We start from the raw sequence: 26,262 nt of genomic DNA on the forward strand, positions 1-26,262 counted from the left end.
AGGGTTATACACACAGACGCACACAGCGTTTTCCACTTCTGCTCCTCAAAACATGGTTTCTCTGTAATGTTAGCTGGAATGAAACTTTCTTCGGGTTTTATTTATAAAGAGTTTCACTTTAAAAGCCTTTCCCCAAATGTTCCGCTCACTTCAAACCAGTGAAAATAGCATTATTTTCTTTGTTTTGTAGTAACAGCTGAATGGAATATCAGGGCGTTTTTTAAAATGAGCGGTGGATTGACAGATATATAGCCGTTTTGAGGTCATTTATTCAGCAAAAAATGTCAAATATTATCTTCTAAATATGAAGATTTGCTGCTTTTCTTTTGTTTTATATTGGTGTCAGTTTAAAGGGAGCGATTTGAAGTCGTTACGTTGGGCTCTGTGAAGCTGAGATGACTAAATTATCAACCATTTCATCGGAAGAGTATCCACACGTTAGTCAAAATTGAAAATATTTGTCAGTGGCAGCCTCTGCGGCTCTAAAGTGAAGCCAACGTGCAAGTGCCAAAAACTGCAGTTCCTCAAACATCCACTAGAGGCTGAGTCAGTCTCCATAAGTCCCCATGTTCAAATGTCCAACTGCAGCAGAAATAAACGTGTTTACAGCCTGGTACAAAAAACTGTTTTGGACTCATTCATGACAACTGTACCGAGAGCGAATTTATATACAACTCACCTGTTCGTCTATTCTTTATACTGTCAGTGGTTGCAGCTGTACTCAGACACGAGTTAAAGGAAGTTGTAGTAGTAGTAAGAAGTAGGATCCTTGGATTGACCCATAAAAGATCACTTAAAGGATATTAATTCATGTAATAATATAACACTCACATGTGCATTAAAATAATATCCATGCTGAGCTGTGGTGGGTAACTTTGGGTGACTCTGGACTTCTTTTACACCACTCACCACAAGGTCAAACGTACCACTCTGCACTAACATCGCGCATGTCATAGTTTTCGAATCCGAGAGGTGATTTCCCCTTTCTGTTTACGTCTCTGCACAGCCTTTGATAAGATAATGGGAGCGGTTGCACGGCGAGTGTGTTCTTGAAGCACCTGACCCTTAAATAGGTGCTGAGTGGAAGGGCCTAGGCCCGGGCTGCCGAGACGTGCTCATGCTCTGTTGACTTAAGCATTTCAGACCGAGCCATCAATCATGCGAGTGTGACGGCTCTGCCCCTGAAACCCCCGGCGTACTTTATCTGCCAGCAAAAGCCTCCCTGCTCGGAGCGTGCATGTAAAAACCAGCCCCCGGTTTTGAAAGTTGCATTTTTTATCTCTCGTCTCTCTCTCAAAAAAAAAAAAAAAAAAAAAAAAAAAACACTTTTTCTCACACACCTCCTTTTTCTCTCTCTGGCTGGGAATTGGTTTTAAATCCTTCCTTCCTACTTTTTCAAAAAACCGCCGAGGCATTTGGAAAAGGTTCTTTGCAATTATATTTAATCATATGCGGCCATCCCAATCAAGGCCAGCTCTGCTGATCACATTTGCATGGGTTTCAGGTTTTTGCCCTTCAAGTCAGCGTTAGTGCCCAATGCAGGCTCCGGGGGTAAGGACCACCTGGACGATCCACAGATTTTCTGTGCTCAGCTTTTTCTTTTTCCTGTACCTCGGCTCAGCTCAGGCTCAGTGTTTCAACTTGGCGTTGTTTTTTTTTCTTGCTTATTATTATTATTATTATTATTATTTGTTTTCATCACACATATAGGAAGTGGAGCAAAGTTTCTATGAAATTGTGAAAATATTGAATGTGTGTTTGCGTGCGTAAAGCGTTTTAGCAGAATTCCCAGATGCACTGCCCCGCTAAGTCCAGCTGACCGGCCCACCCAGCCTGTGAGAGAGTGGGCTTCCATTTTTCTTCTCTCTGTGGACCGTAGAGGTCAGTGTGACTGTGTGTGTGTGTGTGTGCGCGCATATCAGGCCGTCATATGTTTGCCTGCCTATTTTCATGTGTTTTTCAGGCTGTGTGTGTGTGTGTGTGTGTGTGCGCTCATATGTGTCACAGGAAAGTAACTTCTGTCTGTGATCCCCTGCTCCTCTCATTTTCCCTGGTGAAAGGCGGCATTATAACTGATTTCCATGACCTCAAGCCAGGGCCTTCACTCCCCTCACGGCCTGCCTGCCTGCCTCTGTGTGTGTGTATATATATTTTTGTGTGTGTGTGTGTTTGTGTGCGCGCATTATAACTGCTTTCCATGACCTCCAGCCAGGACCCTCCTCTGCGGCCTGCCTCGCAGCGCTTGTTTAGACAACAGTGGTGCACATGTTGGCTGAAATATGGCTGCTGTGCTCGTTTGCTCGGGTGAATTAAGCTACGGCATGTGTGCTTAAACCCAGACGGCTCGCTGATTTATCCATATATTTAAATGATTGATTTAAGAGTTGCCCAGCCAACACTTGTTGAAGCTCCGGATGGGGGTGGGCGGGCTTCCAGAGATGAGAGAGAAGAAGGACAGAAAGCCTCTCTCACACAGGTAGTGATATTTACGCCATCCACGGCGCGGCTGAGGGACATTATTCACCGAGCTGAAGTAAATTATTCAGGAGTAAAGCTTTGCTTTGCACAAGATGGATACTTTTAACGATGTACTGATTGCTTTTTAACATACTCCATTTTCAAATGAGCTATAAAATTTTGTTTATTATGGTTCAGAACATGACATAGGCAATCTATTTTAATGTCAGGTGAGCCTGGAAGAAAACATATGAAAACACGTCCTCCCGTTTGCCGTGATAAGTGTGTATATGTGTGTGTGTGTGTATTATGAGGGTGCGTGTGCCAGTGTGTTTTATTACCTGTCTCATTATTAAATGTGTTGGAGGCCGGCTGAGCTGGGACAAAACATTCCAGCTCCTTTAATGTCTCCCTCTCGTCTCCCCCGTCCCCCTCGCTCCTCTCTTTGATAATACTTTTCCTTATGAGCCCATAAAACCAGACGCTTTCTCAGAGAACCACCTTTTTCCTCCTCTAGTGCACTGCAAAAAAAGAAAAGAAAAGGAAAGAAAATGTGCATTCAGCTTTGAAATCTAATATTTCATAAAGTTACCGTGGACTAGTTTCACTTGTTTGCAGCAGTGCTGTGCAGCTTCACCTGAGGGAAGTGCTTTACATCGAGTGTTGTGCTGAAATTTAGCATTTCCTGTATTAGTGTTAAGTTTGCAAAGGGCTGGAAAAGTTCCGGTAAATTTCTAGAAACCTTCCATGGGAAGTTAAGCTAAGGAATTTGGGAAATATTCAAAATCGGACACTTTCCATGGGAATTATGGAAATTACCTGGAAATTGGGGGTAAGTTAGCATCATAAACAGTCAATAAAATGACGCTGTATGCAAGTTAAACATTAATACCATACAGAAAATATATGTACTCCACAATATAATCAAAACTTACTTGACTAGTCTAGAGGAATAGCAGATATTCAAGTATAATTGCATGAAATCTGGTTGTTTCAGTCTAGATTATGCTGAAATATATTTTCCCAGCTATATTTAAGTTCCCTGTTAAAGGTTCAGTGTGCAGATTTTAGTTGCATCTAGTTGTGTAATTGCTGCATTGCAATCTCCTCACATCACCCTCACTCTCCTAGTGTAAAGGAGAAACAACACTTGAGAGGCTCTCTCTTAGTTTGTCTGTTCTGGGCTACTGTAGAAAGCTACTGTTTCAAAATAAAAGCATACCCACTCCCACTGTAGATATAAAAAGAGAATTTTTTTTAAGTAACAAAAATTAAAAATATTCTTATTTTCAGGTGAGTACACATGCATTAAATCTATGTTTAATCGTACACACTGCACCTTTTTTAAGGGCCAACCTTCAACTTTGTAAATTCCCTGTTTATTCCTGTTTATTCCCATAAATTCCCATGGAAAATGTGCAACTTTTATACACTGTTTCCTGGAATTTTGCAACCCTGACTAGCATTCATCAAAATAAGATTTTATAACTTGTTTAATATTGAGATTTTAGAATAAATGGAATAGAATTATTTATTTTTTATTAGTGTATAATCACCTGAAAATAAGAATCGTTGCCGCCATGTTGAACCGCCGTTTAGTTGTACAGTAGCCCAGAACAGACAAACCATTTAGGCCGACGCCTTTCGGGAGAGTATTCATTTGGTTGCAATCTGCGACTTCACCACTAGGTGCCACTAAATCCGACACACTGGACCTTTTTAAACAGTTGTTTAAAGTTTCTTGCAGCGTGCTCATTTGAATCCTTTTCGACGTGCTTACTGATGAAACTATGAATCCGTTTCTCCGACTGAGACAAACGCTCTTTAGTTTAATTTGTTCCTTTTATTTCCTGTCTCACATTTTTGCTCAATATTTCAGCCTCTCTCCACCTCCTTCTTTCCATCTCTCTCCCCTCTCTCTCCCTGACTCTCTCTCTCTCTCTCGATCTCTACAGGGTCGAGTTTAGGCATAAGCGAATAATTAGGTAATTGCCCCCTTGATTGAGCTCAATAGGAAACATTTCAATTAGGCTAAAACTGCGCGAGGAGGAAGTAGGCTCTTACAAAGGGAAACATTCCTTGTCATGCAACTGTCAGCCCCCCGAGCCCACACCACGAGCCAGGATTAACTGGATACTAGAGGAGGAAACACTGGGGAAGAGGGGAGGCTGTTCAGAAAAGCCAAGGGGGGAAAAAAACGTCTGGGAATCGGTGAGAGAGGTGGGGGGGGTGGCGATCTGATGGGGAGAAAGTTAGAGGAGGGTTGGGCCTTTTTATAAAGCGGTGGAGGAGGTGAAGGAGGGGGGGTTGAAGAGACAGCAAGAAATGATTGCTGCAATTACGGCTATATTTAAACACGCCTTCCCTCTGATATGATTTTCCTGGTGATCCCCTGTCCAGATAAGAGGGAGACCTCTCTGCCTGCCCAGCCGCCTGTAACAAATTACAACCTCCCAGCCATGGAAGAGACACAGTTCCTGTGCGAGAGGGAGGGAGGGGAAAAGAAGAGAGCTTGGAGAGAGTCTGAGAGAGGGGGAAAACAGAAAGCCAACCAAGGAAGGAGTGGTTGATGAATCAATTATCTTAGGTTTATTTTTAAAGTGTGTTCTCAGAGCTTCACTTCGATCAGTCCGCATGTGCAAACCCGACGCTCGCAGCTTTAATTGAGACGTATAGGCAGTTTCACGCACGTCTGCCGAGGCCCGCTCGCAGGTTGAGTGATCGCCCGCCCGACCGCCCGCCCGCCCTTCTGTCATCGCGCTCACCTCTGCCGCCCTCATACATGGGCCATGAAATTGAGGAGCCGGGCGCTGACCTCTAATAGAATACGGGTGCCTGTAGGTGTTTTATGTAGGTGTTAATGGATAGTGCACGAACGTCTGTGGACAGGCGTTAACATGAAAAGAGAGAGAGAGAAAGAGAGAGGCCTGTCTGTCTGTGAGAGTGTCACTGTGTGTGTGTGTGTGTGTGTGTGTGTGAGAGAAATGTTGTTTATGTCTGAGTGTGACTGAGCGTGTGTATGCATGTGTAAATCTGCGGGTGTTTGCATGTTTATATATTTTAATTAGTGTTTCTATATCTGCATTTGTGTGTGTGTGTGTGTGTCTCTCTGTGTGTGTGTGTGTGTGTTTGTCTGTGTGTCTTTGTGTGTGTGTGTGTGTTTGTTTGTGTGTGTGTGTGTGTGTGTGTCTGTGTGCTTTTTATATCTCTAAATTTGCAGCAAATATTAAAATGATTGTGTGTGTCTGTGTAGCTGTCTAGTATATCTGAATTTATATGTTTGGATTTGTGTGTGTGTGTGTGTGTGTGTGTGTGTGTGTGTGTGTGTGTGTGTGTGTGTGTGTGTGTGTGAAGAGACTTTGGCCTGAGCTTTTTATCCGTGTCCCCGTGGGACGCGGTGTGGTTAGGAGAGTAAACGGTGGTCCATGTTAATACGTTTCCTGTGTCTGGCCCACCATACCTGTGCGGTTCACCTCGACACACACTCGCTGCACAACAGAGTAAGTCAGACGCAGAGCAGGACGTCTTTTTAGCAACACTGGGCATTTAGTCTGTGCAGGACAGATACAGATGTCCTGTGTGAACTATTATGCTCACTGCAGCGTCAGTAAATCTTCAGCATTTTCAGACTCGTTGCTCTCAGAGATTTTGGCAATATTAGCGCTGATTCATTATTTTGTCTTCAGCACTGGATGTCTTGTTTCATTCTACAGTCCAAACTCTAAAGATGTCAAACTGTCAAATATGATAAAGCAGCATCTATGAAACAGTTTCCCAGAGCCCGAGGTAGTACAGCGACCTGCTTATTGCACATGTATCAGTATCTGTGTACATGTCGGTCAGTGAGTAATAAGAAAAATACCAAACTAGTAATGAGGTAACCTGTACAGACTTTATTCAGTGACGTTCAGCTCACACAGGAGGTGTTTTTTTTATTCCTGAAAAGATTTATTGAACCGAACTGGTTCAAGAATCAGAGCTAGTACTCCTGATCCAAACGTCCCCTGTTAATATATATCATAGAGTTTTTGAACTTGTCATTTTACCTCTGTTACTATCTCCCCGTCATATTTTGGCTCACAAAATAGTTTATTTTAATTTGAAAACTTGTATAAATCTTTTATTTAGCTGCAGAGCGGTCGTGTTTTTTTTTTTTTTTTTTTCCCCACTGTAAAACGTCCTGCTTAATAAAAAAAAAATCAAATAAAATATCAAGATTGGTCGTTTATAACGAGAAATAATTACTAATCTGTCGGTCCACAACTCACACAACGAGAAATAATTACTAATCTGTCGGTCCACAACTCACACTGGAGTTAATTCTGCTTTTAAAAAAACGACTTCATTCGTTTTTCCTCATTGCAATTGATGATTAATTTGCTTTCGATTGACTCGATAATTAATCGGCTACTTTCAGCTCAATCCAATAAATTTTTGTTCTTTTTACTAAAAAGCTGCAAAGAACAACATGACAGGAAGCAGGAAGGTTTGTGTGTGACAGAGGCTACTGGTTGTCTCATTCATTAATACTGATTACAGTAATATATCACAGCTAAGATGGAGGTAAACGACGAGGTGTCGGTCGTAGCACCTTTAACACGCGACATGATGTTTAATCTGCAGGTAAAAATGGAAATCTCTCTCTCTGCCTCACTGTTGGGTTATTTTCTGTCTCCCACCTCAGTCAGCTGTACATTCACGGTGTGTTTTCACAGATAAACAGCTAATGGCTAAAACAGGAATCGCAAAAAAACTGACCCCGGGCCACCTCCTCCAACCCCACAGTGGCCCAGACACCACCCCCCCCTCCGTGTTATGACAGCTCCCAGCTCTGTCTTGATTTTAGCCAAGGCAGGACACACACATCCGCAGTTATAATTCAGTAATTTGTGTTTGTGCATTCTGTGACAATTGTGACAAATGACTGGCCTGGAGTGAAATGCCAACCTGCCCCCCCATCACTCCCCTCCCCGCCTCCACCTCCTCCTCCTCCCGCCTTGTTTCCTGCCCGGGCCAATGCACGCTTACACTGCTCAGGTGTGCGCCGAGAGGGTTCGCGTGCTGAGCATGAATAGGCCGGCTGACAGGGAAACTGATGACATGGACGTGTGTTTATTTTAAATGTGATTTTTATTGATGAATCATATCAACTCAGCGGGCCTGTTTGATCACGTTTTTTTTTTTTGCAAACGCTGATTCTTCTGGCTGTGCAATGAATCCTTAAACGTCTCGAGCGAGCACACACTTTCTATCCTTGTCTAGGCCCGGCGAGCTTTGCCTGTCCGAACACACACACTTACTCATACGCAGCAATCATTTTCATCTAGCCAGCACCCCCCCCACACTCCCCCTCATTTACATTTTCCGGAGCATTTTTCATCATAAGCGCGCTCTGTCATCGATATTTTCGGGAGGGGGTGGGCGGAGAATTGAGGGTTCGCATCAGGAGCGGGCCTCAGCAGAACACGGAACCTATTATGAAAGCCAGGCAAGCAACAGGAGGAATCCTGGTAATGTTTTACCCACGAAAATGAGTTCCATGCCCTTAGAAGTCCTGCACAGAGTTAGGGATGTAATACTCATATGGTGCAGTTTATAAGGATTAAGAGGTTTTATTTAGTCTATGGGGCCAGCGGGCGTCCTCTCTGCAACCCTCCTCCATCACATCCCTCTCTCTCTCTCTCTCTCTCTGCTGTCGGGTGTGGATGACCAGCCCAGTTAACACGTGGGATGGCAGAGGAGGCCATCCGAGGCTGTGGAATAAAAAAGTCTCCTCGGCGGTGACGGCGTCTGACTTTGCCCAGTCGCTCGTTGCCAGCCGCCGTGTTTTCCACCGCGACAGCAAGAGAGTCGGCAGGCCTGAGCTCTCACACCTGTGGCAGGTGGACTCGTGTAGGTTTTGGGTGTGCTGTCGACTTCTGGCTTCGTTCCAGATTAGCTCAAAACTGTTTTACTCTGATGTATCGGGCTGCACGCAACAGGTTCTCCTTTTGTGTACCTTTTTTTTTCTTAAAAAATCTACATTATTCTAAGTGATTTGTCTCTTTCTGTGTTTGCTTTACATCTGTTGATGTGCATTTGTATGCGTGCATGTGTGCTGTAGGTTTTTCGTGTACGTGTGTGGCTTTCCTCCATCTTTTTTCCCAGAAGGAAAAGTCTCATGTTCACTCTCTAACTCGTCCTGGTAGAGGGTCAATTGCAACCAGTTGGCCGCCAGTCTGGTCCAAAGTAAACATTTGGAGAGAGGCGACTGTACAGGCAGGTACCTGGGGGCTCTGTTAGTTGCTCAGCTTTCCCCTTCCTCCCCTCCTCCCTTCCCTTCTCTCCTCCTCTCCTTCTCTACCTCTATGCCTTCTTCATGCTCCGCAGTGGGCCATGCTCCTTCTAAAGGGTCAGAGATCGCCAGGTTTGCTGGTTTTGGATCCAGCCGGTGCTCCGTGAGATGGTCCGTCTCCCGGGACCGTCTCTCAAGAGAGTCTGCTTCATTGGCCCGTCGAGTTACTGCCCGCCTGCTGTGGTCTGGCTAGTTTAAGAGCGCTGGAGGATCACAGACAGAGACAGGTCTATTTGATATGTATATACATGAACACAAAACACAAAGCACATCTCCCTCATTGTGTAAGCTCATCAGGGAATATGGTTTTCATTTGAGGGCTCCGTGTGCCAGCTAGATTTATTCACATCCAGCAGGCAGGAGGAGGAAGGTCTGCAGCAGATTTTTTATTTTTTTTGTTGCTGTGAAGTGTCGGGGCAGCGGCGGCGGCGGTGGTGGTGGTGGTGTTGCAGGCCGGAGAGAGTCGGCTCCTGCAGCTTGAGCCTGATGGCAGGCGACTCCTTTAACTGGGGCTGGGGAGCGGTCTGCACAGCTCAATTTTGCCCACATTAATCAAACTCACATTTCCTCACATCAGCCCGCGTGCCTATCAGCAGGGCCGGCTTGTTAGCATAATGAATTCAGGTGGGTTTAAACACACACTCACACACACACACAGAGGGCCACAGTCTTCTAGAAGTGAATTCAGCCTGTTGGAAGAAGAATCAAACTTTATTTTTCGCTGCTTTATTTAGGTCAAAAACTGAATTTTTCTTCTTTCCTCTCTCACTTTGTTAATTTCCACGTCGCGCCACATCCACGCGTCACACATTCGGCGTCCCCTTTCGCAGCCCCCCCCGTGCGTCGGCTCGCCATAAAACATCATAATCTATCATCTCACGGAGAGTTTAAGTCAAAACGGCCTTTTGTGTATGCGCCGGGTTATTTCTTTTTCAGGCAGACTTCCTCTTGGTACGAGTGAAGGGGGCAGAGGGGTCAGTGAGGAGAGAAGGGGGCCGGGGGGGGGCTTTGGTTGGTTTATGGGGGTCGAGGCTGTCTGAGAGAGTGAAAGCATGCAGTCAGACAGTGGAGAGAGGGAGTGCTTTGCTTTGCCGTTCATTCATACAGGTGCTTATAATTTGCAGAGCGTGATTAATCATTGTTGTGTTTGGGGGTGACACCTTGTTTAATGGATCTGTCCATCTCCCCTCTTTCACTGTTCCAGGGAGGTAGGCAGCAAAGTAGCATAGCGTCGCATTATGTATTCCAAACAGACATGAAAGAATTTACGTATCAAAATTTTCTTCAATTTCTCGTCTTCTCGCTCCCTTCCACTGATGTCGAGGTCCAAAAAAAGTTGTACCGGGTGTACGACGTAGCCAAATGCAACATGTGTGCGAGCCCACCAGCTGCCACCACACAGAGGCGGTGGTGTTTTCCGTGTGTGTGTTTGCTTTGGGTGGAGGGCCGGCTGGCTGGTCAGCATGGCTGTAAATCAGAGTCTTCCTGATGGAACCCTGATGGACAGGAACCTAATCTGTCCCCGGTGTGTCATTACGCTCCAACCTCCCAGATAGCTACAGATCCTGCTGCTCCTCTCATCTCTGCCTGGCCTCCACAAACACACACACACACACACACATACACATACCTACGTCCACTGTGAACCAGCCTTCTGGAAACCAGAGACAGTAACGGAGACACACATGTTGAACATAAACCGGTTGAGCCAGTGTCAAGAGTTCATCGTCAGCATCTGTCATAGCAAAGCCCGTGCCCAAAAAGCGTTTTGCTACTCCTCAACACCGCAGTGCCTCGCTCTCGCTTCAAATGTACACAAGGCCATGCAACTACTGTCGCCAAACTGGCCTCAGCGTTGGCTAAACATAAGCAAACTGACGGATCCTTTTAGGACATGTTAGGATCTGTCCCAAGACCCGACTGGCCTCGGAACAAGAGAGAGCCCCCACACATTGTAGCGAGCCCGAGCCAACGTGTCATCTGTTACTTTTACGAACCTTTACGTATCCAAAGTCCAAAATGAAAATAGTGTTTCCATTTGACGCAGAAAATAAAAAATGGTCCCTGAAATTTATAACTCCAGACTCCAACAGCATGTTTAATTCCATTATTTGAAGATTTTACTACTTTGTAATTAAATGAAATGGCTTAAAACCTCAGAAATCCTCCATTTCTTTGATGAATCAAATGTTTTCAAATGATCTATGTTATGTTTTTGGAACTCTCAAACACCTCCTTTTTTTTTTATTTCATTAGTCTGTGTTACTTTTCCCTTCTTACTCCAAAAGCTAGTTCTCATTCATAATTCTCTGCTGACAGTTTGGAGTTATTTCAGCTTTTCTGACAAATCGCAGGATAAAAGCGACCACCACATCCGTGCACGGTTCAGTTGGAGTTTGTCCAACGAGGAGATCTTGACCCCTCAATTACAGGATGATGGAGCTGTTTCTTTTGCGTGTTTCTGAATTTCATTAAACGGTTTCGTATCCACACATGTGAAATGAACTTCTCTCAAGCGCAGCTTTGAATTTTTTTCGCTATAGAAATGTCAGCAAGATAAAAAAAGGTGTTTATTTCGTGTGCGGTATCCAAAAGTATTTAAATGTAGTTATTCTAAATAGTTCCTTCTAAATGTGACTGAGTACTTCTGTATTTCTGTGTACTTTTGTTCCCTCCGCCACCTCCTGCAACAAAGCCAGAAACCGGAGAACCGAGGCTCTAATCTGATGCCATCGCAGGACAAAACGTGGATCTGCTCCATTGACAATGAATCGGAGACTTATAGACTCAAAGAATGTTTGCTTGACCTCTTCTCCGCATCACCTCAGACACCGAAGTCAGCCCAGAAAGTCGGCCGTGTCATTCAGTGCCAATGGAGCAGCTCCAGGCTTTGCCTCTTTAATGACAACAACTCGAGAGCCTTGCCTCTCATTTCCAGCTTGAGTGACATGTGATCATGTATACAAATCCTGACTCAACTGTCTAAGATTGCAGGAATAATGCCATGTTTGCTCTGGTTTATGCTGGATTTCCCTAGTTTGACCTTTTTCTTTTCACCCCCCCTTCGTGCGGCACATGAAGAGCCAGTTTCTCTCTCTCTCTCTCTCTCTCCGAGGCCTCTCTGCATCTGTTCCTCTATCTGCAGATCTGTAGTCTGTTTGTGTATGACTTAGAAAAGCACTGATAGGCGCAGGGTATTGTGATTAAGCCCGAGTACGGTTTCCGTGGTGCTGGGTGAGCGACGTGGCACACAGCCATCTGCCAAAACAAAAGCCGTCAGAGAGAGCTCTGTCACACGGTGAGCCATTAAGCCCGCCCGCCCGCCCGCCTGCGACAATTAATTATCCCAATTCAAATAATGTTGATAAATCATAGACATAACACAAAGCTGTGCCGCTGATTGCATAATTATTGCATCCAACCACCGCCGTATGTAACATAATCACGGCCTCTCATCAGGCTTAAACCACCGGCGTGCATCTGGAGCGGGCGTTATGCAATGTTTGGAGAGAGACGCAGCTCGCTTAACAATATGTGCGAAGCCTTGTAGGCTTGTGTCGGCTCTCGACTTGTCCCGGAGTCTTTTATAGAAAGGGGGGACAACAGGGTCCTGTTGGGTTTGTGCTGGACAAGACCTCCTCCCACGCCCTAGTTTTTTTAAACGCTGGAACATATTTCAACTGTGTTTAAGCAGTGATGGCTGAGTGCATTTACACTTTGGTAATGGCTTCCTGCCTTTAACTCTGCTGGCTTAGGACAAGAGCTAACCATGCGGGTACTTCCCTTTTTTGCTACCGCCGCCGCTGCCGGTTCTGCCACTGCTACTACTGCAGCCTCTTCTCCTTTTCCCCTCCCTCACGCCAAGCCGAGCAAAGGACAGACCACCCTGTCAGATTATTCACTCTCTCCTCTACTGTATCACTCCTACCATAGATAGTTTGTGGACTGAAAGATCGTATCACTCCTCAGGAATGTCCGCTGTTTTTTTTTTTTTTTTTTTCAGTCCCTGCATCATTTGCATTTATCTACCTTGCAGCCTTTCTCTTTACCCGCAAAGACTGTATGTTTGGAGATCGTCTCTACCGTGATGCATCCCGAAATGTCAGCCAACAAGGGTTTTTTTTTCCAGGCAGCCAGAGGCCAGAATCCACAGAAGATCCTCTCCTACCCTGTCTGTATTTTTAAAACCTCAAGCTAGATCTGGAGCTACAAAGCTTTATACATGACAGCTTTTTGTAGTTTTAAACGTCTCCCAGCAGCTTGCTATTACGGCATACAGGTGCTCAACAGTAAAGGTCACAGTCTTTTCTCTTTTTTAAAGATGAATCACTGGCCCGCTTCCCTGAATGGACATCCAGCCTGCCCCAGACAGCAGCCTAGCTGGCAATCGGGGGGGAAGCTTCACCCTATCCATACAGACACAGGGTGTTAACAACTAATTAAAGTATTTACTGCCTCACTAAAACTCCATTATTGCTGTTCCCTCCCAATTATTGGCTCTATTATCAGCTTTTATGGACTCAGGTGAGCTTCCGGAGAAAGTTGTGCTTGTTGTGGCTGAGTGGTCAGCGCCGTCCCTTCGTAAAAAAAAAAAAAACTAGGACAGGATTCGGACCAGCTCCGACGCTCAGAGGCTGGAAGCTGAAGTTTTTTGTGATAAAGAGGGATTATGGTTTCCAAAGTGTGACGCGCTCTATTGACGGATCATTTGCATATGTATTTTTTTTCCTGTTACGTTAAATGGAGTATGCTTCTGCAGCTGCTTTTTCTTCTCTCTCAGGCAGAGAGCCATCTTTTGTGTGGTTCCCACATGTGCTTTCCATCCCTCTCGCTCTCTCTCCCTCCGTGTATGTGTGTGTGTGTCTCACCTCTTTGTGTATTAATCAATCTCCGTCTCCCCTCCGTCCACTAGGTGACAGTAACGACACAGCTCTCTCCCCCTCTGGGGGTTGGGGATGGGACGAGGTGTAATCTTTTGTTTACACAAGGTGAATTGGCTGAAGACTCCGGGGTTCTGAGCCCGGGGTGGGCGTGTCGGCAGCAGCGGTGATGCTGCAGTGATGTGGTGACGTGGTGGTGAAGTTAATGATGGCTGTGTCTACAGTGGGAAGTTCACTTACTACCCATTTACTATTCTGCTTCACATCACTCAGCAGCATATAAAGGCTCACCATAATGGGCCATTCGTCGTGCTCTGCGAAAGCTCAAAAACTGATCAGAACATAGAAACTTGTTAGTTTTGATTGCTTTGGAGCTGTGGGGTCGTCGTCGTCGTGGTAGTTTTTCCAGCACCATTATGTTTAATACCACTAGGGTTGACCCTCTTGGTTACCAGTGCACTCCAATTTTTTAACCTCACAGCTCTGTCAGATGAGCTTCAAGGACCTTACCACATGTGCTCATTTGAAATGAATGTAATTTAACAATAATAAATACATAAAAAGTGTGTATATATAGTGATTTTAAGGTATTCCCATTTCAATTTTTTCTTTAAATGTCCCAGTTACTTAACATAGGACGACTCTTCTGGATAATGTAACCATCATGTAGGTTTACATTTTTCTAACTTTGTTTCTTTTTTTTTATAACCATCATTTTGGCATGGCAGACTGCTTAAAATACTACAATACCCATAAGCCTCAGCTGCTGCTGCTAAACCAGTCAGAAGTGTAAATCAGAGTTGTAGAAAATTCAAACGAATTCACCCAAAATCAAAAGCAAGGACTTGTAAACAAGAGGCAACCACCGTGAAGCCAATGCAGAAGTGCCGAAAGCTGCAGTTCCTCTTGTCGTCCACTTGAGGCTGGCTCCAGAAGTGAGTCAGTCTCCATAAGTCCCCATGTTTCACAGCAGAAATAAACATGTTTACAGCCTGGTACAAAAAACAGTTTTGGTCTCTGTAGCTAATTTCCCCGTTCATGACAACTGTACTGAGGGTGAATTTATATACAACTCACCTGTTCACATTATATTAAGGCTTAAAGTTATGCAGGATTAAGAGCGTGGACGCTTTGATTGATAGGTGGGTGCTGTTATAGATGGCTTGTTTGAGCAACAGGAGTCAGGTCTACTCTTCTCTGTGGTTGTCCCCAAATGGTGGAATGACCTACCAACGGCTACAAGAACAGCAACATCCCTTTCTACCTTTAAAAAACTTGTAAAAACCTTTCTCTTTCGAGACTGCCTAACAAAACTAACAAACTACTCTGTGCTCCTTTACACCTTTGTCAGCTTATGTCCTCCTCTGTAAGTCGCTTTGGATAAAAGCGTCTGCTAAATGCAATGTAATGTAATACCGATGATCCACGTCTTTGCTGATATTAAGATTAGCTGGGAGGCGAAAGAGGCAGGACAGCCAACATGTGGCGGCCAGAGCCACAGATTTTCAGATTTTAAGCTTCAAAGTGGCTTTTCAGAAACCTGATGGCGACGTCACGGATGCGGCGTCCTTTCTTGATACCGACAGTGACTGTAAATCGTAAAATCAGTTTTTTGCAACACTCTTTATGAGAGTGATTCTTGCCAAAATGCACCTTGGGAGTTGGAGTTAACCCCCACTGGAAATTTGTATGTACATAACGAGACATTTCATAACGCGAGTGCTTCTTCTGTACTGATTTGTGCCCATCCAAGCAGCAGAAGCACTTGACCGGTTAGTTACGTAACATTGGGTCTATTTTTCTGCTTGCTTTCTAACTTGTCTTTACTGCACCTGTGCAGTCAGATCAACTGAAGCTGTACAGATCAACCTCGTACCAATCTGTGTGTTAATTCTCCTCCTTTTAAAATCTGAATTTAACAAATCATGATTTCCGGATGGGAGTCAGTACCGTACCGATACTACTTTTAGAAGCAGGGGCTTCATTCCCCACTCCACGATCAGTAATGTGTCACAGGACAGATTTCTGGACATGTGGAACAGTGTGGATTGATGAACCACAAAATGACACATATAATTACTGTAATAACATTGCTTCACACACACACACGTCAGTCAAGAACAACGATGACTGCCTTATCGTTTTTCTGATGAACAGATGATTCACCGCTGTCAAACAGTTGAGTGTTTTCTATGTCAGTGCTTTCATCAGATTTAATCCGGAGTTTACAGACATTTCAGTGTGTCACAGTTCATCAGCACTGTCAGATAGATGATGTATAATTAGATTAATTTCTCTGGTTGCGAAACAGACGAAGGTGCGGGCACAGGCTATTTGTTTTTTCATTTTTTAAATTGTTTTGGTTACCTGTAATCTCGTTATCTGTAACTCCCTTTATTTGAACAAATACGTCTTTAATCATATTTAATTAACATTTTAATAAGAGGCCTGTTCATTCAATCAAAGAATCGCAGTCAGCAGCCAAGATGTAACTGCTTCTGTGGTTTGCAGGCTGGATTTAAAACCTGTAGGCGTGCGTGTGTGGAGGTTTGATGAAATGGCGAAGACAGTCGAGTTTTAAGGGGTGAAGTACACACAAAGTCTGTGGCAAGGGGGGTGAAATAATTTGGCACCGCAGTGTGTTGTCATTTTCCAGTGTTTATTTGTTTTTAATCGTGGGCGTGTCTAGGATACAAAATGTTTTGAACCAAAATCATCCAAATTTGGGCAAATTGCCAGATTTATAAAGCGATTATTGTGTGACAGTTATTATGTTGACAGGTGTCAGATTTACCTCGGGCCATACAGTAGAAACTGTTGAGGTTACTTGACAGTTAACATAACATAACATGAAGAAGCCGACCAGCCATCTGTAAGAGCACGCACCTGTCAATCAAAGTGTCCACGCTCTTAATCCTGCATAACTTTAAGCCTTAATATAATCTGAACAGGTGAGTTGTATATAAATTCACCCTCAGTACAGTTGTCATGAACGGGGAAATTAGCTACAGAGACCAAAACTGTTTTTTGTACCAGGCTGTAAACATGTTTATTTCTGCTGTGAACATGGGGACTTATGGAGACTGTCTCACTTCTGGAGCCAGCCTCAAGTGGACGTTTGAGGAACTGCAGCTTTCGGCACTTTTGCATTGGTTTCACGTCACGGCCACTGAGGTTGCTGCTTGGTTTCCCAAAATTTGTTGTACAAAATTGTACAAAAATGTTAAATTGCATGGAATGTTTTATTTTTTTTAATTATTTCGTGGCCCCTTAGATTTGTATTGTGACCTCTCATGGTCTCCCAGCCACAGTTTGGTTACCACTGAGCTGTTATTAAAAGTTGCAGCACGCAGTGGTCACATCAGCAGACCTCCCCGTAGTAAGCTTTTGTTGTTCCAGCGTTATTTATCTGGTGACAGGTGTCCTGCAGGAGTTGGGAGACGATTTGTTTAAAAAGCGATTTCCTCGTGAAAGAATCACGCCGAGATGACACAGAGCACTTCCTCTCAAACATCAGTTACACCAGGTTTTGCATCCATTTTGTGCCCCCCTCTTTTCTTCTCCTGCTCACACCGGCTTCCGGTGGCACGTGCATTTGCATCAGATGGCCGTGCAAAGAAAAGAAAGAATACATACACATGTGTGACCGCGGGTGTGAAGGAAACCGTGACAGTAATGGAGGAGGGAGGAGGCTCTCTGACGGTCTGTCTGTCTGTCAATCTGTCATTAACTCATCGTTAGTCTGTCAGCTGAGGCAGCTCAGGCCCTGACCCACTCAACAGCGCACACACACACACACACACACACCTTTACACTTCCATCAATATCACAGAGTTCACCTGAAGTTTGACACACATATATCCAAGCTGCATCAATAGCCAGAGGGGAAAAATGCACCCGAGCGATTAATCTTACCTGGAGACGGCACACTCAACTGACGAATCAACTCCTCGCTTACAATCTGAATATATATGAGCCCGTTCATTGGCTCATTGGGTATCTTTGCCATCTTTGTTTGTTGTTTGATTTTTGAGGGTGTTGGCCAACTGTTATGCAAAAAAGGGGGAAAAAGTATCAGGTGGATAAACGAATGAATCTTTTTTCCTTTTCATTCTAACTCATGCGTTGACAACCGCTGACCCGTAAACAGGACGTGCCGCCACGCTGCAGGATGCCTGTCATTATCGTCAGGATCGCTGTGACTGTTTTTATGACACATGCAGTCAAATCTATGAAAATCTGTCACAGTGCATGTCATTTTTTTATGTTAAAAAATAAAAGTCATGATTTGTGGGTATGTGCGCCCTCAGAGGTGATAATAGCGGCGGCGGTAGCAGCAGTAGCCCACACAGGCCCGTGGAATGCTGGGATGCTTGCACCTCTGGTCGGGGGCCCTCGGTTTGGAACGCTCCCCCGCTGTCATTGGAGATGGCCCCGCATGTTTTTGTAAGAACCCTTCAGGCCGTTTGAAACGCAGCGTTAGAGACTGTGAGCGGAGTTCACCAGGACGCTGCTGCGCTCTGACACAGGAAGCTGATCGTGATATCTGTGATTAATGTCTGTCTGTCTCGCTCTCTGTCTCTAACTGTCTCTCTCTGTGTCTCTCTCTCTTTGTCTTTCTATGTGTCTCTCTCTTCCTGTCGCTCTCTGTCTTTCTCTCTCTCTTTGCCTGTCTCTCTCTGTCTTTGTCTTTCTGTCTCTCTTTCTCTTCCTATCTCTGTCTGTGTGTCTCTCTTCCTATCTCTGTCTCTCTCTCTGTCTCTTTGCCTGTCTGTCTCTCTTCCTATCTCTGTCTCTTTCTGTCTCTTTGCCTGTGTGTCTGTCTCTCTGTCTTTGTCTCTCTATCTGTCTCTCTCTTCCTGTCTCTCTCTTGCTCTCTGTCTTTCTGTGTCTCTCTCTTCCTATCTCTGTCTCTGTCTTTGTCTCTATCTGTCTCTCTCTCTTGCTCTCTCTCTTCCTGTCTCTCTTCCTATCTCTGTCTCTCTCTCTGTCTTTGTCTCTATCTGTCTCTCTCTTCCTGCCTCTCTCTCTCTCGCTCTGTCTTTCTGTGTCTCTCTCTTCCCGTCGCTCTCTGTCTCTTTGCCTGTCTGTCTCTTTCTCTGTCTTTGTCTCTATCTCTCGCTCTCTGTCTTTCTCTGTGTCTCTCTCTTCCCATCGCTCTCTGTCTCTCTCTGTCTCTTTGCCTGTCTGTCTCTTGCTCTCTGTCTTTCTCTCTCTCTGTCTCTCTTCCTGTCTCTCTCTCTTGCTCTCTCTTTCTCTGTCTCTCTTCCCGTCTCTCTCTGCAGTCATTATCCTCTGTGTTTTGTTAAATATGTAAATTCCTCCATAATCAGTTGATGTTTTCTTTAGCAGACAGACTGCACATGATGTTATTTTCCCTCCTTCACACTAATCTGCCGCCTCTGACAGAAGCTGTGGAGCATAAATCATTTTTAGCCGCGGTTACCGCGCTAAAGACGTTTTCTGTGCTGAAAACCGAAGAATTAATTACCTTTTAATATATCGTCATTACGTGCCCGCCTCTCCCCGTGAGGTGATTATGTGTTGGCATGACAGATTACTCGTGCCATTATTGTATGAAAGTGGTTTATACTCCGTTTCAGTTTTAATGTGATCAGTTTGGGATTGTTACACCGCCTGTTTGCTTTAAAAACAAGTTTGACTCCGAGGTAGTATTTCAGCGCTGCAGCGCGCCTCGCTCGGCACTAACTATACTTTATTAGCCTCACCTAAAGCAGGCGGGCCGGCCCTCCGTGTTATTTTGGCGTCTTTTTGTGCAACTTTTTCATTTCACCCACTTCCCTGATTCGCCTTGTTTACGTCAACCGCAAGTGTTTTCCTACAGAGACGGCGTAAATTTATCGTCATCTGTCACAACAGGTTTATATTGGAATAAACTAACAGGATAAATGTGCAGTAAAAATGTAGTCAGGCAGGCTCTGATTGTTTGCAATGAAAGACGAGCGTAGCTAAAATCAACACGACCTTGTATAATGTCGGAGGAGTGGCCTGCAGCTCCGCATGAAATCGGCTAAAACATTTATTCCTTCGCTCTCTTCTACCTCTGGTTGATTTTGTTTATTAATTTCAACCCGTGCAATCGCTCCCATTCGTCGCCACCTGTGTTTCTACCTGAGCGTTAAAAGATCCTGAGATTAATCAGAGTTTCTCTATCAGAGCAGCCCGGGCCCCGGCTTGCTGATGGATATCACTTTGGCTTTGTTACTCGTGGATGACAAATGGCCGGGGAGAAGCAGCAGCAGCAGCAGCTTGCGGCGTTTGTTTAGCATTCCAGATCCGATGTGTTTTGAGAAGTATTAATGGGGGACATGGAGGCATGAGATATCACCTGGCAGGTTCAGTCAGGAGCTCTGGGTCTGTGAGGTGAAGCTCTGACAGCCTGACGCACATCTCACGCCTCCAAAACCTCCAAGATGAGCTACGGTTGTCTGCTTTGGCTCCCAATGAACCACGAAATATATCACGGTTTTAAAAACAATTAGCAAAATGTTCATTTCTAAAAAGTCGTCTGGATTCATATAAGCTTTAATTTTGCTTCTTTCGATCAGCGAATATCTCAATATTTGTTCACTCTGTCTAAGAATGTAGCGTGTGAGCTGTCATTAGTGACCGTAGCGTTTACCGGGTCAAGTAAGCATGTGAATTGAGCACGCCATGTATTCGTCCATTTAACTTGAGGGGGGGAACTGCTCTTCCTGTGGCGGTGACCTTCTCCCTGTGGCTGCTGGGAATTACAGTCATTCTCTGTGTGTGTGTGTGTGTGTGTGTGTGTGTGTGTGTGTGTGTGTGTGTATCTTGGCATGATGGATGACACCTGCACCCGTTGAGCAATCGCTCCCTGGCGCTCCATTGTTGTTGTTCTTTCTCACTTTTGCGTGGGAGCTAAAACCGTGTGCATTCCCGAGCCAAAACCAACTCAGATAACCATCTCGTCTACGTGATATACGATTGGCTCTCGTCAGAAGACGAGTCCGCAGACGATTTTGGCAGAGACGCATTTGACAGCGCGTCGGTGGCGATACATGAGCTACCAGTGAAGCTACTTGTTGGGTCTCTCCCAGAAACTACCATCTGAATAAGAGATGATGCAGCAGATCTCATTCAAGACACGAAACAAAAGAGCCAGATTCCACTGCTGCGCGTGTGACGTCAGCCATCGGATCCAAAATATATGCTGTCACAGCATGAAATGATTGAGTTATTATACCGTGTCATTTATTTCCACTCACTAATTAAGCCTTGGCTGCAGAATACATCTGGGGCAGACTGCGTTTTAATGACTGTGCTCCAGACACTCCTTTTGCCATTAGCACTTGAGTGTGTGTGTCTACAAGGCGCTGGATGACAAGCCTTGTCAGTACCATTGTGACTCGGAAACAAAAGAACCTTCAAAAAAAGGAATCTCCCGATATGTCACTCAGCGATGCGTAACAAAGCCATAAATGCCAAACAGATGGCAGGTCACACTGTAATATTACCCCTCCATCTCCTCCTCCTTCCTCCACGCAGCTGGAAGGAGGTGCATGCCTTCTGCATGCCTGCAGAAGACGTTGGAGCTCAGGAGCATCATCCCCTTGGTTTGCCCTCGCCGTGCCGGGCGCATCAGAGGCCACAGAGGGGGTGTGAAGTGCTCCCGAGAGCGCGTGGGTTCACGGCTATGATTAAACGGTAGTACGTGCTGACAGCTGGACTGGAGGTTGCTGCCTCTCCAGCAGCGACGCGTCTTTTAGGCCTTGACGCGGCGGCGGCGTCCTGCATAACGGCAGCATAAAAATTCAGCTGGAGTGGATTCGAAACGTTTTGCAGTGACGGGTTGCACCTTTTGTTCGTCTGTCATCGCTCGCGCACATGCGACGCCCTCTTCTGCCGCTTTTTATGCACTTTGACTGACAAGGCACACAACAGCATTTGTTTTCTGTTGAGTCACTAACGCATGACTGGAAAAACTTTCACTCTTTTCACCTTCACGTGGGCAGCACAAAGGACCTTTTATGACTGCTTGACAAAAAGGCATTTTGGGACGTGATGTTAGAAACACGCATAGAATATCTGCAGCGCGTTCACGGAAAGTGAACTTAAATCATTGAATATTGATTCAGTCCCTCGTGGCACTTAGCAACGTAAATAAAAATCGAAATGGCGTTTAGACAAAGCCACTCTTCATGTCATCGTTTAGGATTAGACGCACTTTCTCCTCTTAAGTTTTTCTTCGGACCCCTTGCATCTCGTCGTCTCGTCTGCCAGCAGCTTTTCTCAAGGTGCCTCGTCTGCGAGGGCGTTAGACAGGCGCTCAAATAAACACGACATAGTTTTGCGTTCAGCCTTCAGGCTTGTCATCACGTACTCCTTCTGCATGCCCATCTCGGAAGGCCTCCGACGCGTCTAAAAGATGCCGGCGAGCACACGCGGCCCAGACACTTGGAAGTCGAACACACTGAACCAATCACCGTATCTGACAGCTCAGTGGGGCAGGCCTGTTAATTAGTAAAGAGTGTTAACTACCGTTACCTTTCTAAGTTAATGAAGCATTCGCTAAGCTGTATCCTTTAGAGTTCCTGTAATCCGAGGTTTACGATGAGGCCCAAAAATCTAGTGTGAATCATTTTAAGTGAAGTATCCAGATGTGCACGGCTGCTCTGGTCACATGCGAGTACGAGCAACCGGCAGCGGTGCACTCCTTCGGTCATTAATGGAAATATTATTTAATTTATGACGCAAACGCACCATGATAGTGAGGATGAGTCTCTACTTCATGCATGCGTTTCTCCCTGCGCTGTCTATTGTGTCGATTATTTTCCATTCCAGTGCACAAACGTGAGACCGGAAAAAGGGGAATTTAGCACGCTTTAGCTGCGGCACCAAATAATAATAAATGTCAAACTCCTGTGCCATATTTCGGACGCACCCAGTCCAGTTATTGTGTGAGCGCAAGCGTTCAGCGCCGTGATTAAAGCTTGGAAGACAAATGAATGAACGTTTCTAAACATAACCGTCCAATAAATCATCATCCTATTGAGACCAAGCTGGAAAGAGTTTCTTGGCCGGGCGTCAGCCTTTAGAGTCGGCTATAAAAACACTGTTTGAGTCGGTGTGGTGATCTAAGAGCGCGCACGTCACAGCCTGTAGGTCATTCGGTCTGGTAGTCCGATCACGACGGATCACGAGAGATTTAAAGACCTCGAAACAGTTGCTGCGAGCTGTCTTTGTCCCCTTGTAAGAAATGCTCAAGAACACAAGTTCGAGGAGCATTTTGGAGATGTGTTTGCCTTCTCTTACTATTTGTATTCCCAGACTTTTTTTGCTGCTTTCCCACCTGTTAGAGCATGTTCGGTCACTTCCCAGCATCTTCATGTTTGCACAGGCCGATCGAGCAGGTTTCGGTTTCATCGTGTAATCCGATTACCTGCTGCTGAAAGATTTGATGTGCTTCATCTCCTCACTGCAGGCTTCTTATTAATAGCGAGGCCAGAAATGATACGTCGGAAAGCGGAGAGCTCGTGTTTACCTTGTTTCAATGGCGTGTCATTAACAACTAGCAGTCGGGTCAAGTGAGCCGTCACAGATGGGATTCTGTTTGACTCTGTTCCTGCCGGTAGCTCGGTTCAGCAGTTCTCGTTTTCTCCCATCCGTACATTAAGATTCAACTCGGACAAAGTCATTTTTCCTGTGGTATTTTACTTGATAATTACTTCCCTGGAAAAACCCCAGAAGACACATTCTTTTATAGACAATATGTTTAATTGAGCAAATTAGAAGGAGTCCACATTGCGCGGCAGCTGTGTACACACGCCGAGGAATCTGCAAGGGAAGCCCTCCGAGCACCAGCGTAAAAGGATGCAGTGAGAATCGGAGTCGGAGAAAAAAGGAAAAACCTGATTGAGTCAGAAGTCTCCGTGCCAAAGCAGTGGCTTTTCAACACAGATGCACATAGTTAGCGTGTGTGTGTGAAACCTCAGAGTCTCTCGCTGATCATTGATTCTCCAGCTGCTGGCACATTGTTGACGTACTCGGGGTTTTTGCATGCATGATATGCTCGGTGGCTTCAGCCCTTCAAAACGCCGACAATTATAGTCACTTGAGGAATTTTTTGGAAAAAGTAGACGCTCGTTTCGGAGCCATGTTCTCTCGCAAAAGATGGCACAAGGCCTCGAAAACACCAAGAATTACCGAGGTAGTTGGTATTTAAATTAGGCAGAATGATAATCAGAGTGATGATAAGTTTCTTGTGGAAGGTTGGCAGGCAGAGCTGGCCGTGTTTCAAAACCATTCGTACCATTTGTACGACACGTTTTTTGTTTTTTTTTTGCAAACTTTGCATGAACAAACATCCCAAGGCTCCTGCCCCCTGGAAGCAGTCACGCAACTGTGCAATGACACAAAACCTCCGGGGCTTTAACGGATACGTTAAAGTTCACGTCGGGTCTGTGCGGTCGATTTTGACTGGTGTGCAGCAGCAGTGTAAAAAGAAGAGGAGGAAGGAGGAAGGGGGGAAAAAAAACACAAGACAGACTGTAGAGGGGAAAAAACATTGAGTCTTCTAGGGCGGCTGCAACCAATGATCATTATCGATTCATCTGGCAGTAATTTATTAATTGTTTGTGCGTTTAAAACCGTCGTCATGTTGCTCGTTTCGTCCCTGAATTAAAGATGTTCGCTTGTGACCAATCCTCACATTCGAGAAGCTGGAAACGGCGACTTAAACAATCCTTCTATCAATTTTATGTCAAGTGATTCATGCATTACCTTAACGGAAGTCCTCAGTCTCTGACAGTGCATGTTTCCTTTGATTGAGTCTGTTTTGTCTTCTTATTGACTCCACCCGTCCCGTTACCGTGATTGAGCACGGAGTGGACTTTCTTCAGCATCACTGATGTTGTCTTTGCTGGCATCAACACAAAACGGCCGCAGTTCTTGCAGCTGTAGCTCCCGACTGAAGCTTAGCTTTGCCTAATGACTGATGATTTATAGAGAGAGTCCAATTTTTCCTCCAGCCACAAAGAAAATGCATCATGCTCCTCGTGTTTACGTTTTATAAGATGAGACAGACTTCAGTGATCCCACAATATCATTGACTGAAAAATCTCGAGTTGGCCATCCTTCAACTTCCGTAAACGTCCGTGGTTATCGAAGTGACTCATCCTGACTGTTTCTCCTTTTTTTTTTTAGGTCTGGTGGAGATCTGCTTGATGCATCCCCTCGACGTGGTGAAGACGAGGTAAGCCACCCGTTAAAACAGCTCGTACGCGATATGTCACATATAAGCTGCTTACAAGAAATCAGTTTTCAGTCCACATCTGCCTTGAATCCTCTCGGTGGGTATTCGGGTCTGTGTGAGTGAAGTGCCGAGCATACCAGGCCTGTTTTCCCAGCACGACGGGCCCGGCCAGCTCTCTGCACTCATTTCCCCACACGAGTGGGCACCAATGCCAAGAGCCTTAGACATTTTGTGGAAAATGAAACGCATCATTTACCCATTCATTCCCCACACAATGCTAACGTTAGATGTTTTAATGTTCGCAAATCACTTAAATGTTTTTACCTTATTACTTAATTTAGGGGAAAAAAAGAATGGTTATTTCTTTTTTTTTCTTCTTTTTTTTTTTGTGGTTCATGTGAAAGAAAAAAGGGACACGCAGGATAAATCAGATGCCACTAAATGCAACTGGCTGCCCTTTTAATAGCTTGTTTTCTGTTACCATCTCCTGTTTGTGTGTTATGCTAGAGTGGCAGCAGTCTCAAGGCTGTGGAGTGATCAGGAGCCTCGCACACCACAGTGTCTCAGCCAGCCATAAACAGGTCGTGGGCTACTACTAAAGCTTTATAGTCTTTCACAGGCCCAGCCAAGACCTCTGGCTTCGTTCTTAGGCCCCCTGCCCCATACTTGTCAGTAAATTGTACTGCTTTTTCTGTCATTTACGGCAGCAGTTTCTTGGTAAATAAATTGCTTGGCGTGCCTTTTAAAAAAAGGAAGAAAAAAAAAAGTGAGATGGTTGCACTTTGAAGGCCGTGCCACCACCAGAACACAGAAGGAAACGCAGGGGATAAAAGCCAGGGGTGAGCGGTGTTGTATTAGTCGATATTTGATACTTTGAAGGCACCGAGCGTGATTTATGGTCACGTGTAGAAGCTATGGGGGTTTATTATAGGTAAGTCTTGAGCTCTTTGCCTGTCCGTCCTCACACGGGGTCAGGGTTAAAAGTGCACGCACTATTTTCTTTGTAACGCTCTTCCTTTTTTAAAAAGCGCTCTAAAACTGGACAGCTTTATTTGTTTGTTTTCTCTGTTTGCGTCGCCATGTGTGGCGTCTTTCTGTTTTTCTTTTAATCGCCTTAGACGCGGCATACGTACAGATACGCACGCAACGCCGTACGTGCATGTTCACACACTTAACATCCACGCATGAATTCATAAAGCGAGCATACATACCAGCTAATTGGGACACTGAGGGAGCTGAAATCTATTAGCAGGAACCTTGGAGCCGAGAGTCAGACACAGACACACCTCCACTGGGTCTCTCTCCCTCTCTCTCTCTCTCCTGCTCAGGCATGGCTCTTATTAAGCACCGGCTCC

At 45.1% G+C, this 26,262-nt stretch overlaps 1 protein-coding gene across 2 annotated transcripts in view; it reads left to right on the forward strand.

The window, feature by feature from the left end:
* The window catches only part of slc25a21 (solute carrier family 25 member 21), a 96,682-nt gene that overhangs the window by 34,724 nt on the left and 35,696 nt on the right, over positions 1-26,262 (forward strand). For both annotated transcript variants that reach the window (XM_010744638.3, XM_027274746.1), the window contains one exon: positions 24,859-24,907. In XM_010744638.3, the coding sequence (XP_010742940.1) occupies positions 24,859-24,907 (49 nt within the window). The remainder of the gene's footprint in view (positions 1-24,858; positions 24,908-26,262) is intronic.

Source organism: Larimichthys crocea, chromosome XXIV (assembly GCF_000972845.2).
Source record: "Larimichthys crocea isolate SSNF chromosome XXIV, L_crocea_2.0, whole genome shotgun sequence".
Taxonomy (NCBI): domain Eukaryota; kingdom Metazoa; phylum Chordata; class Actinopteri; family Sciaenidae; genus Larimichthys; species Larimichthys crocea.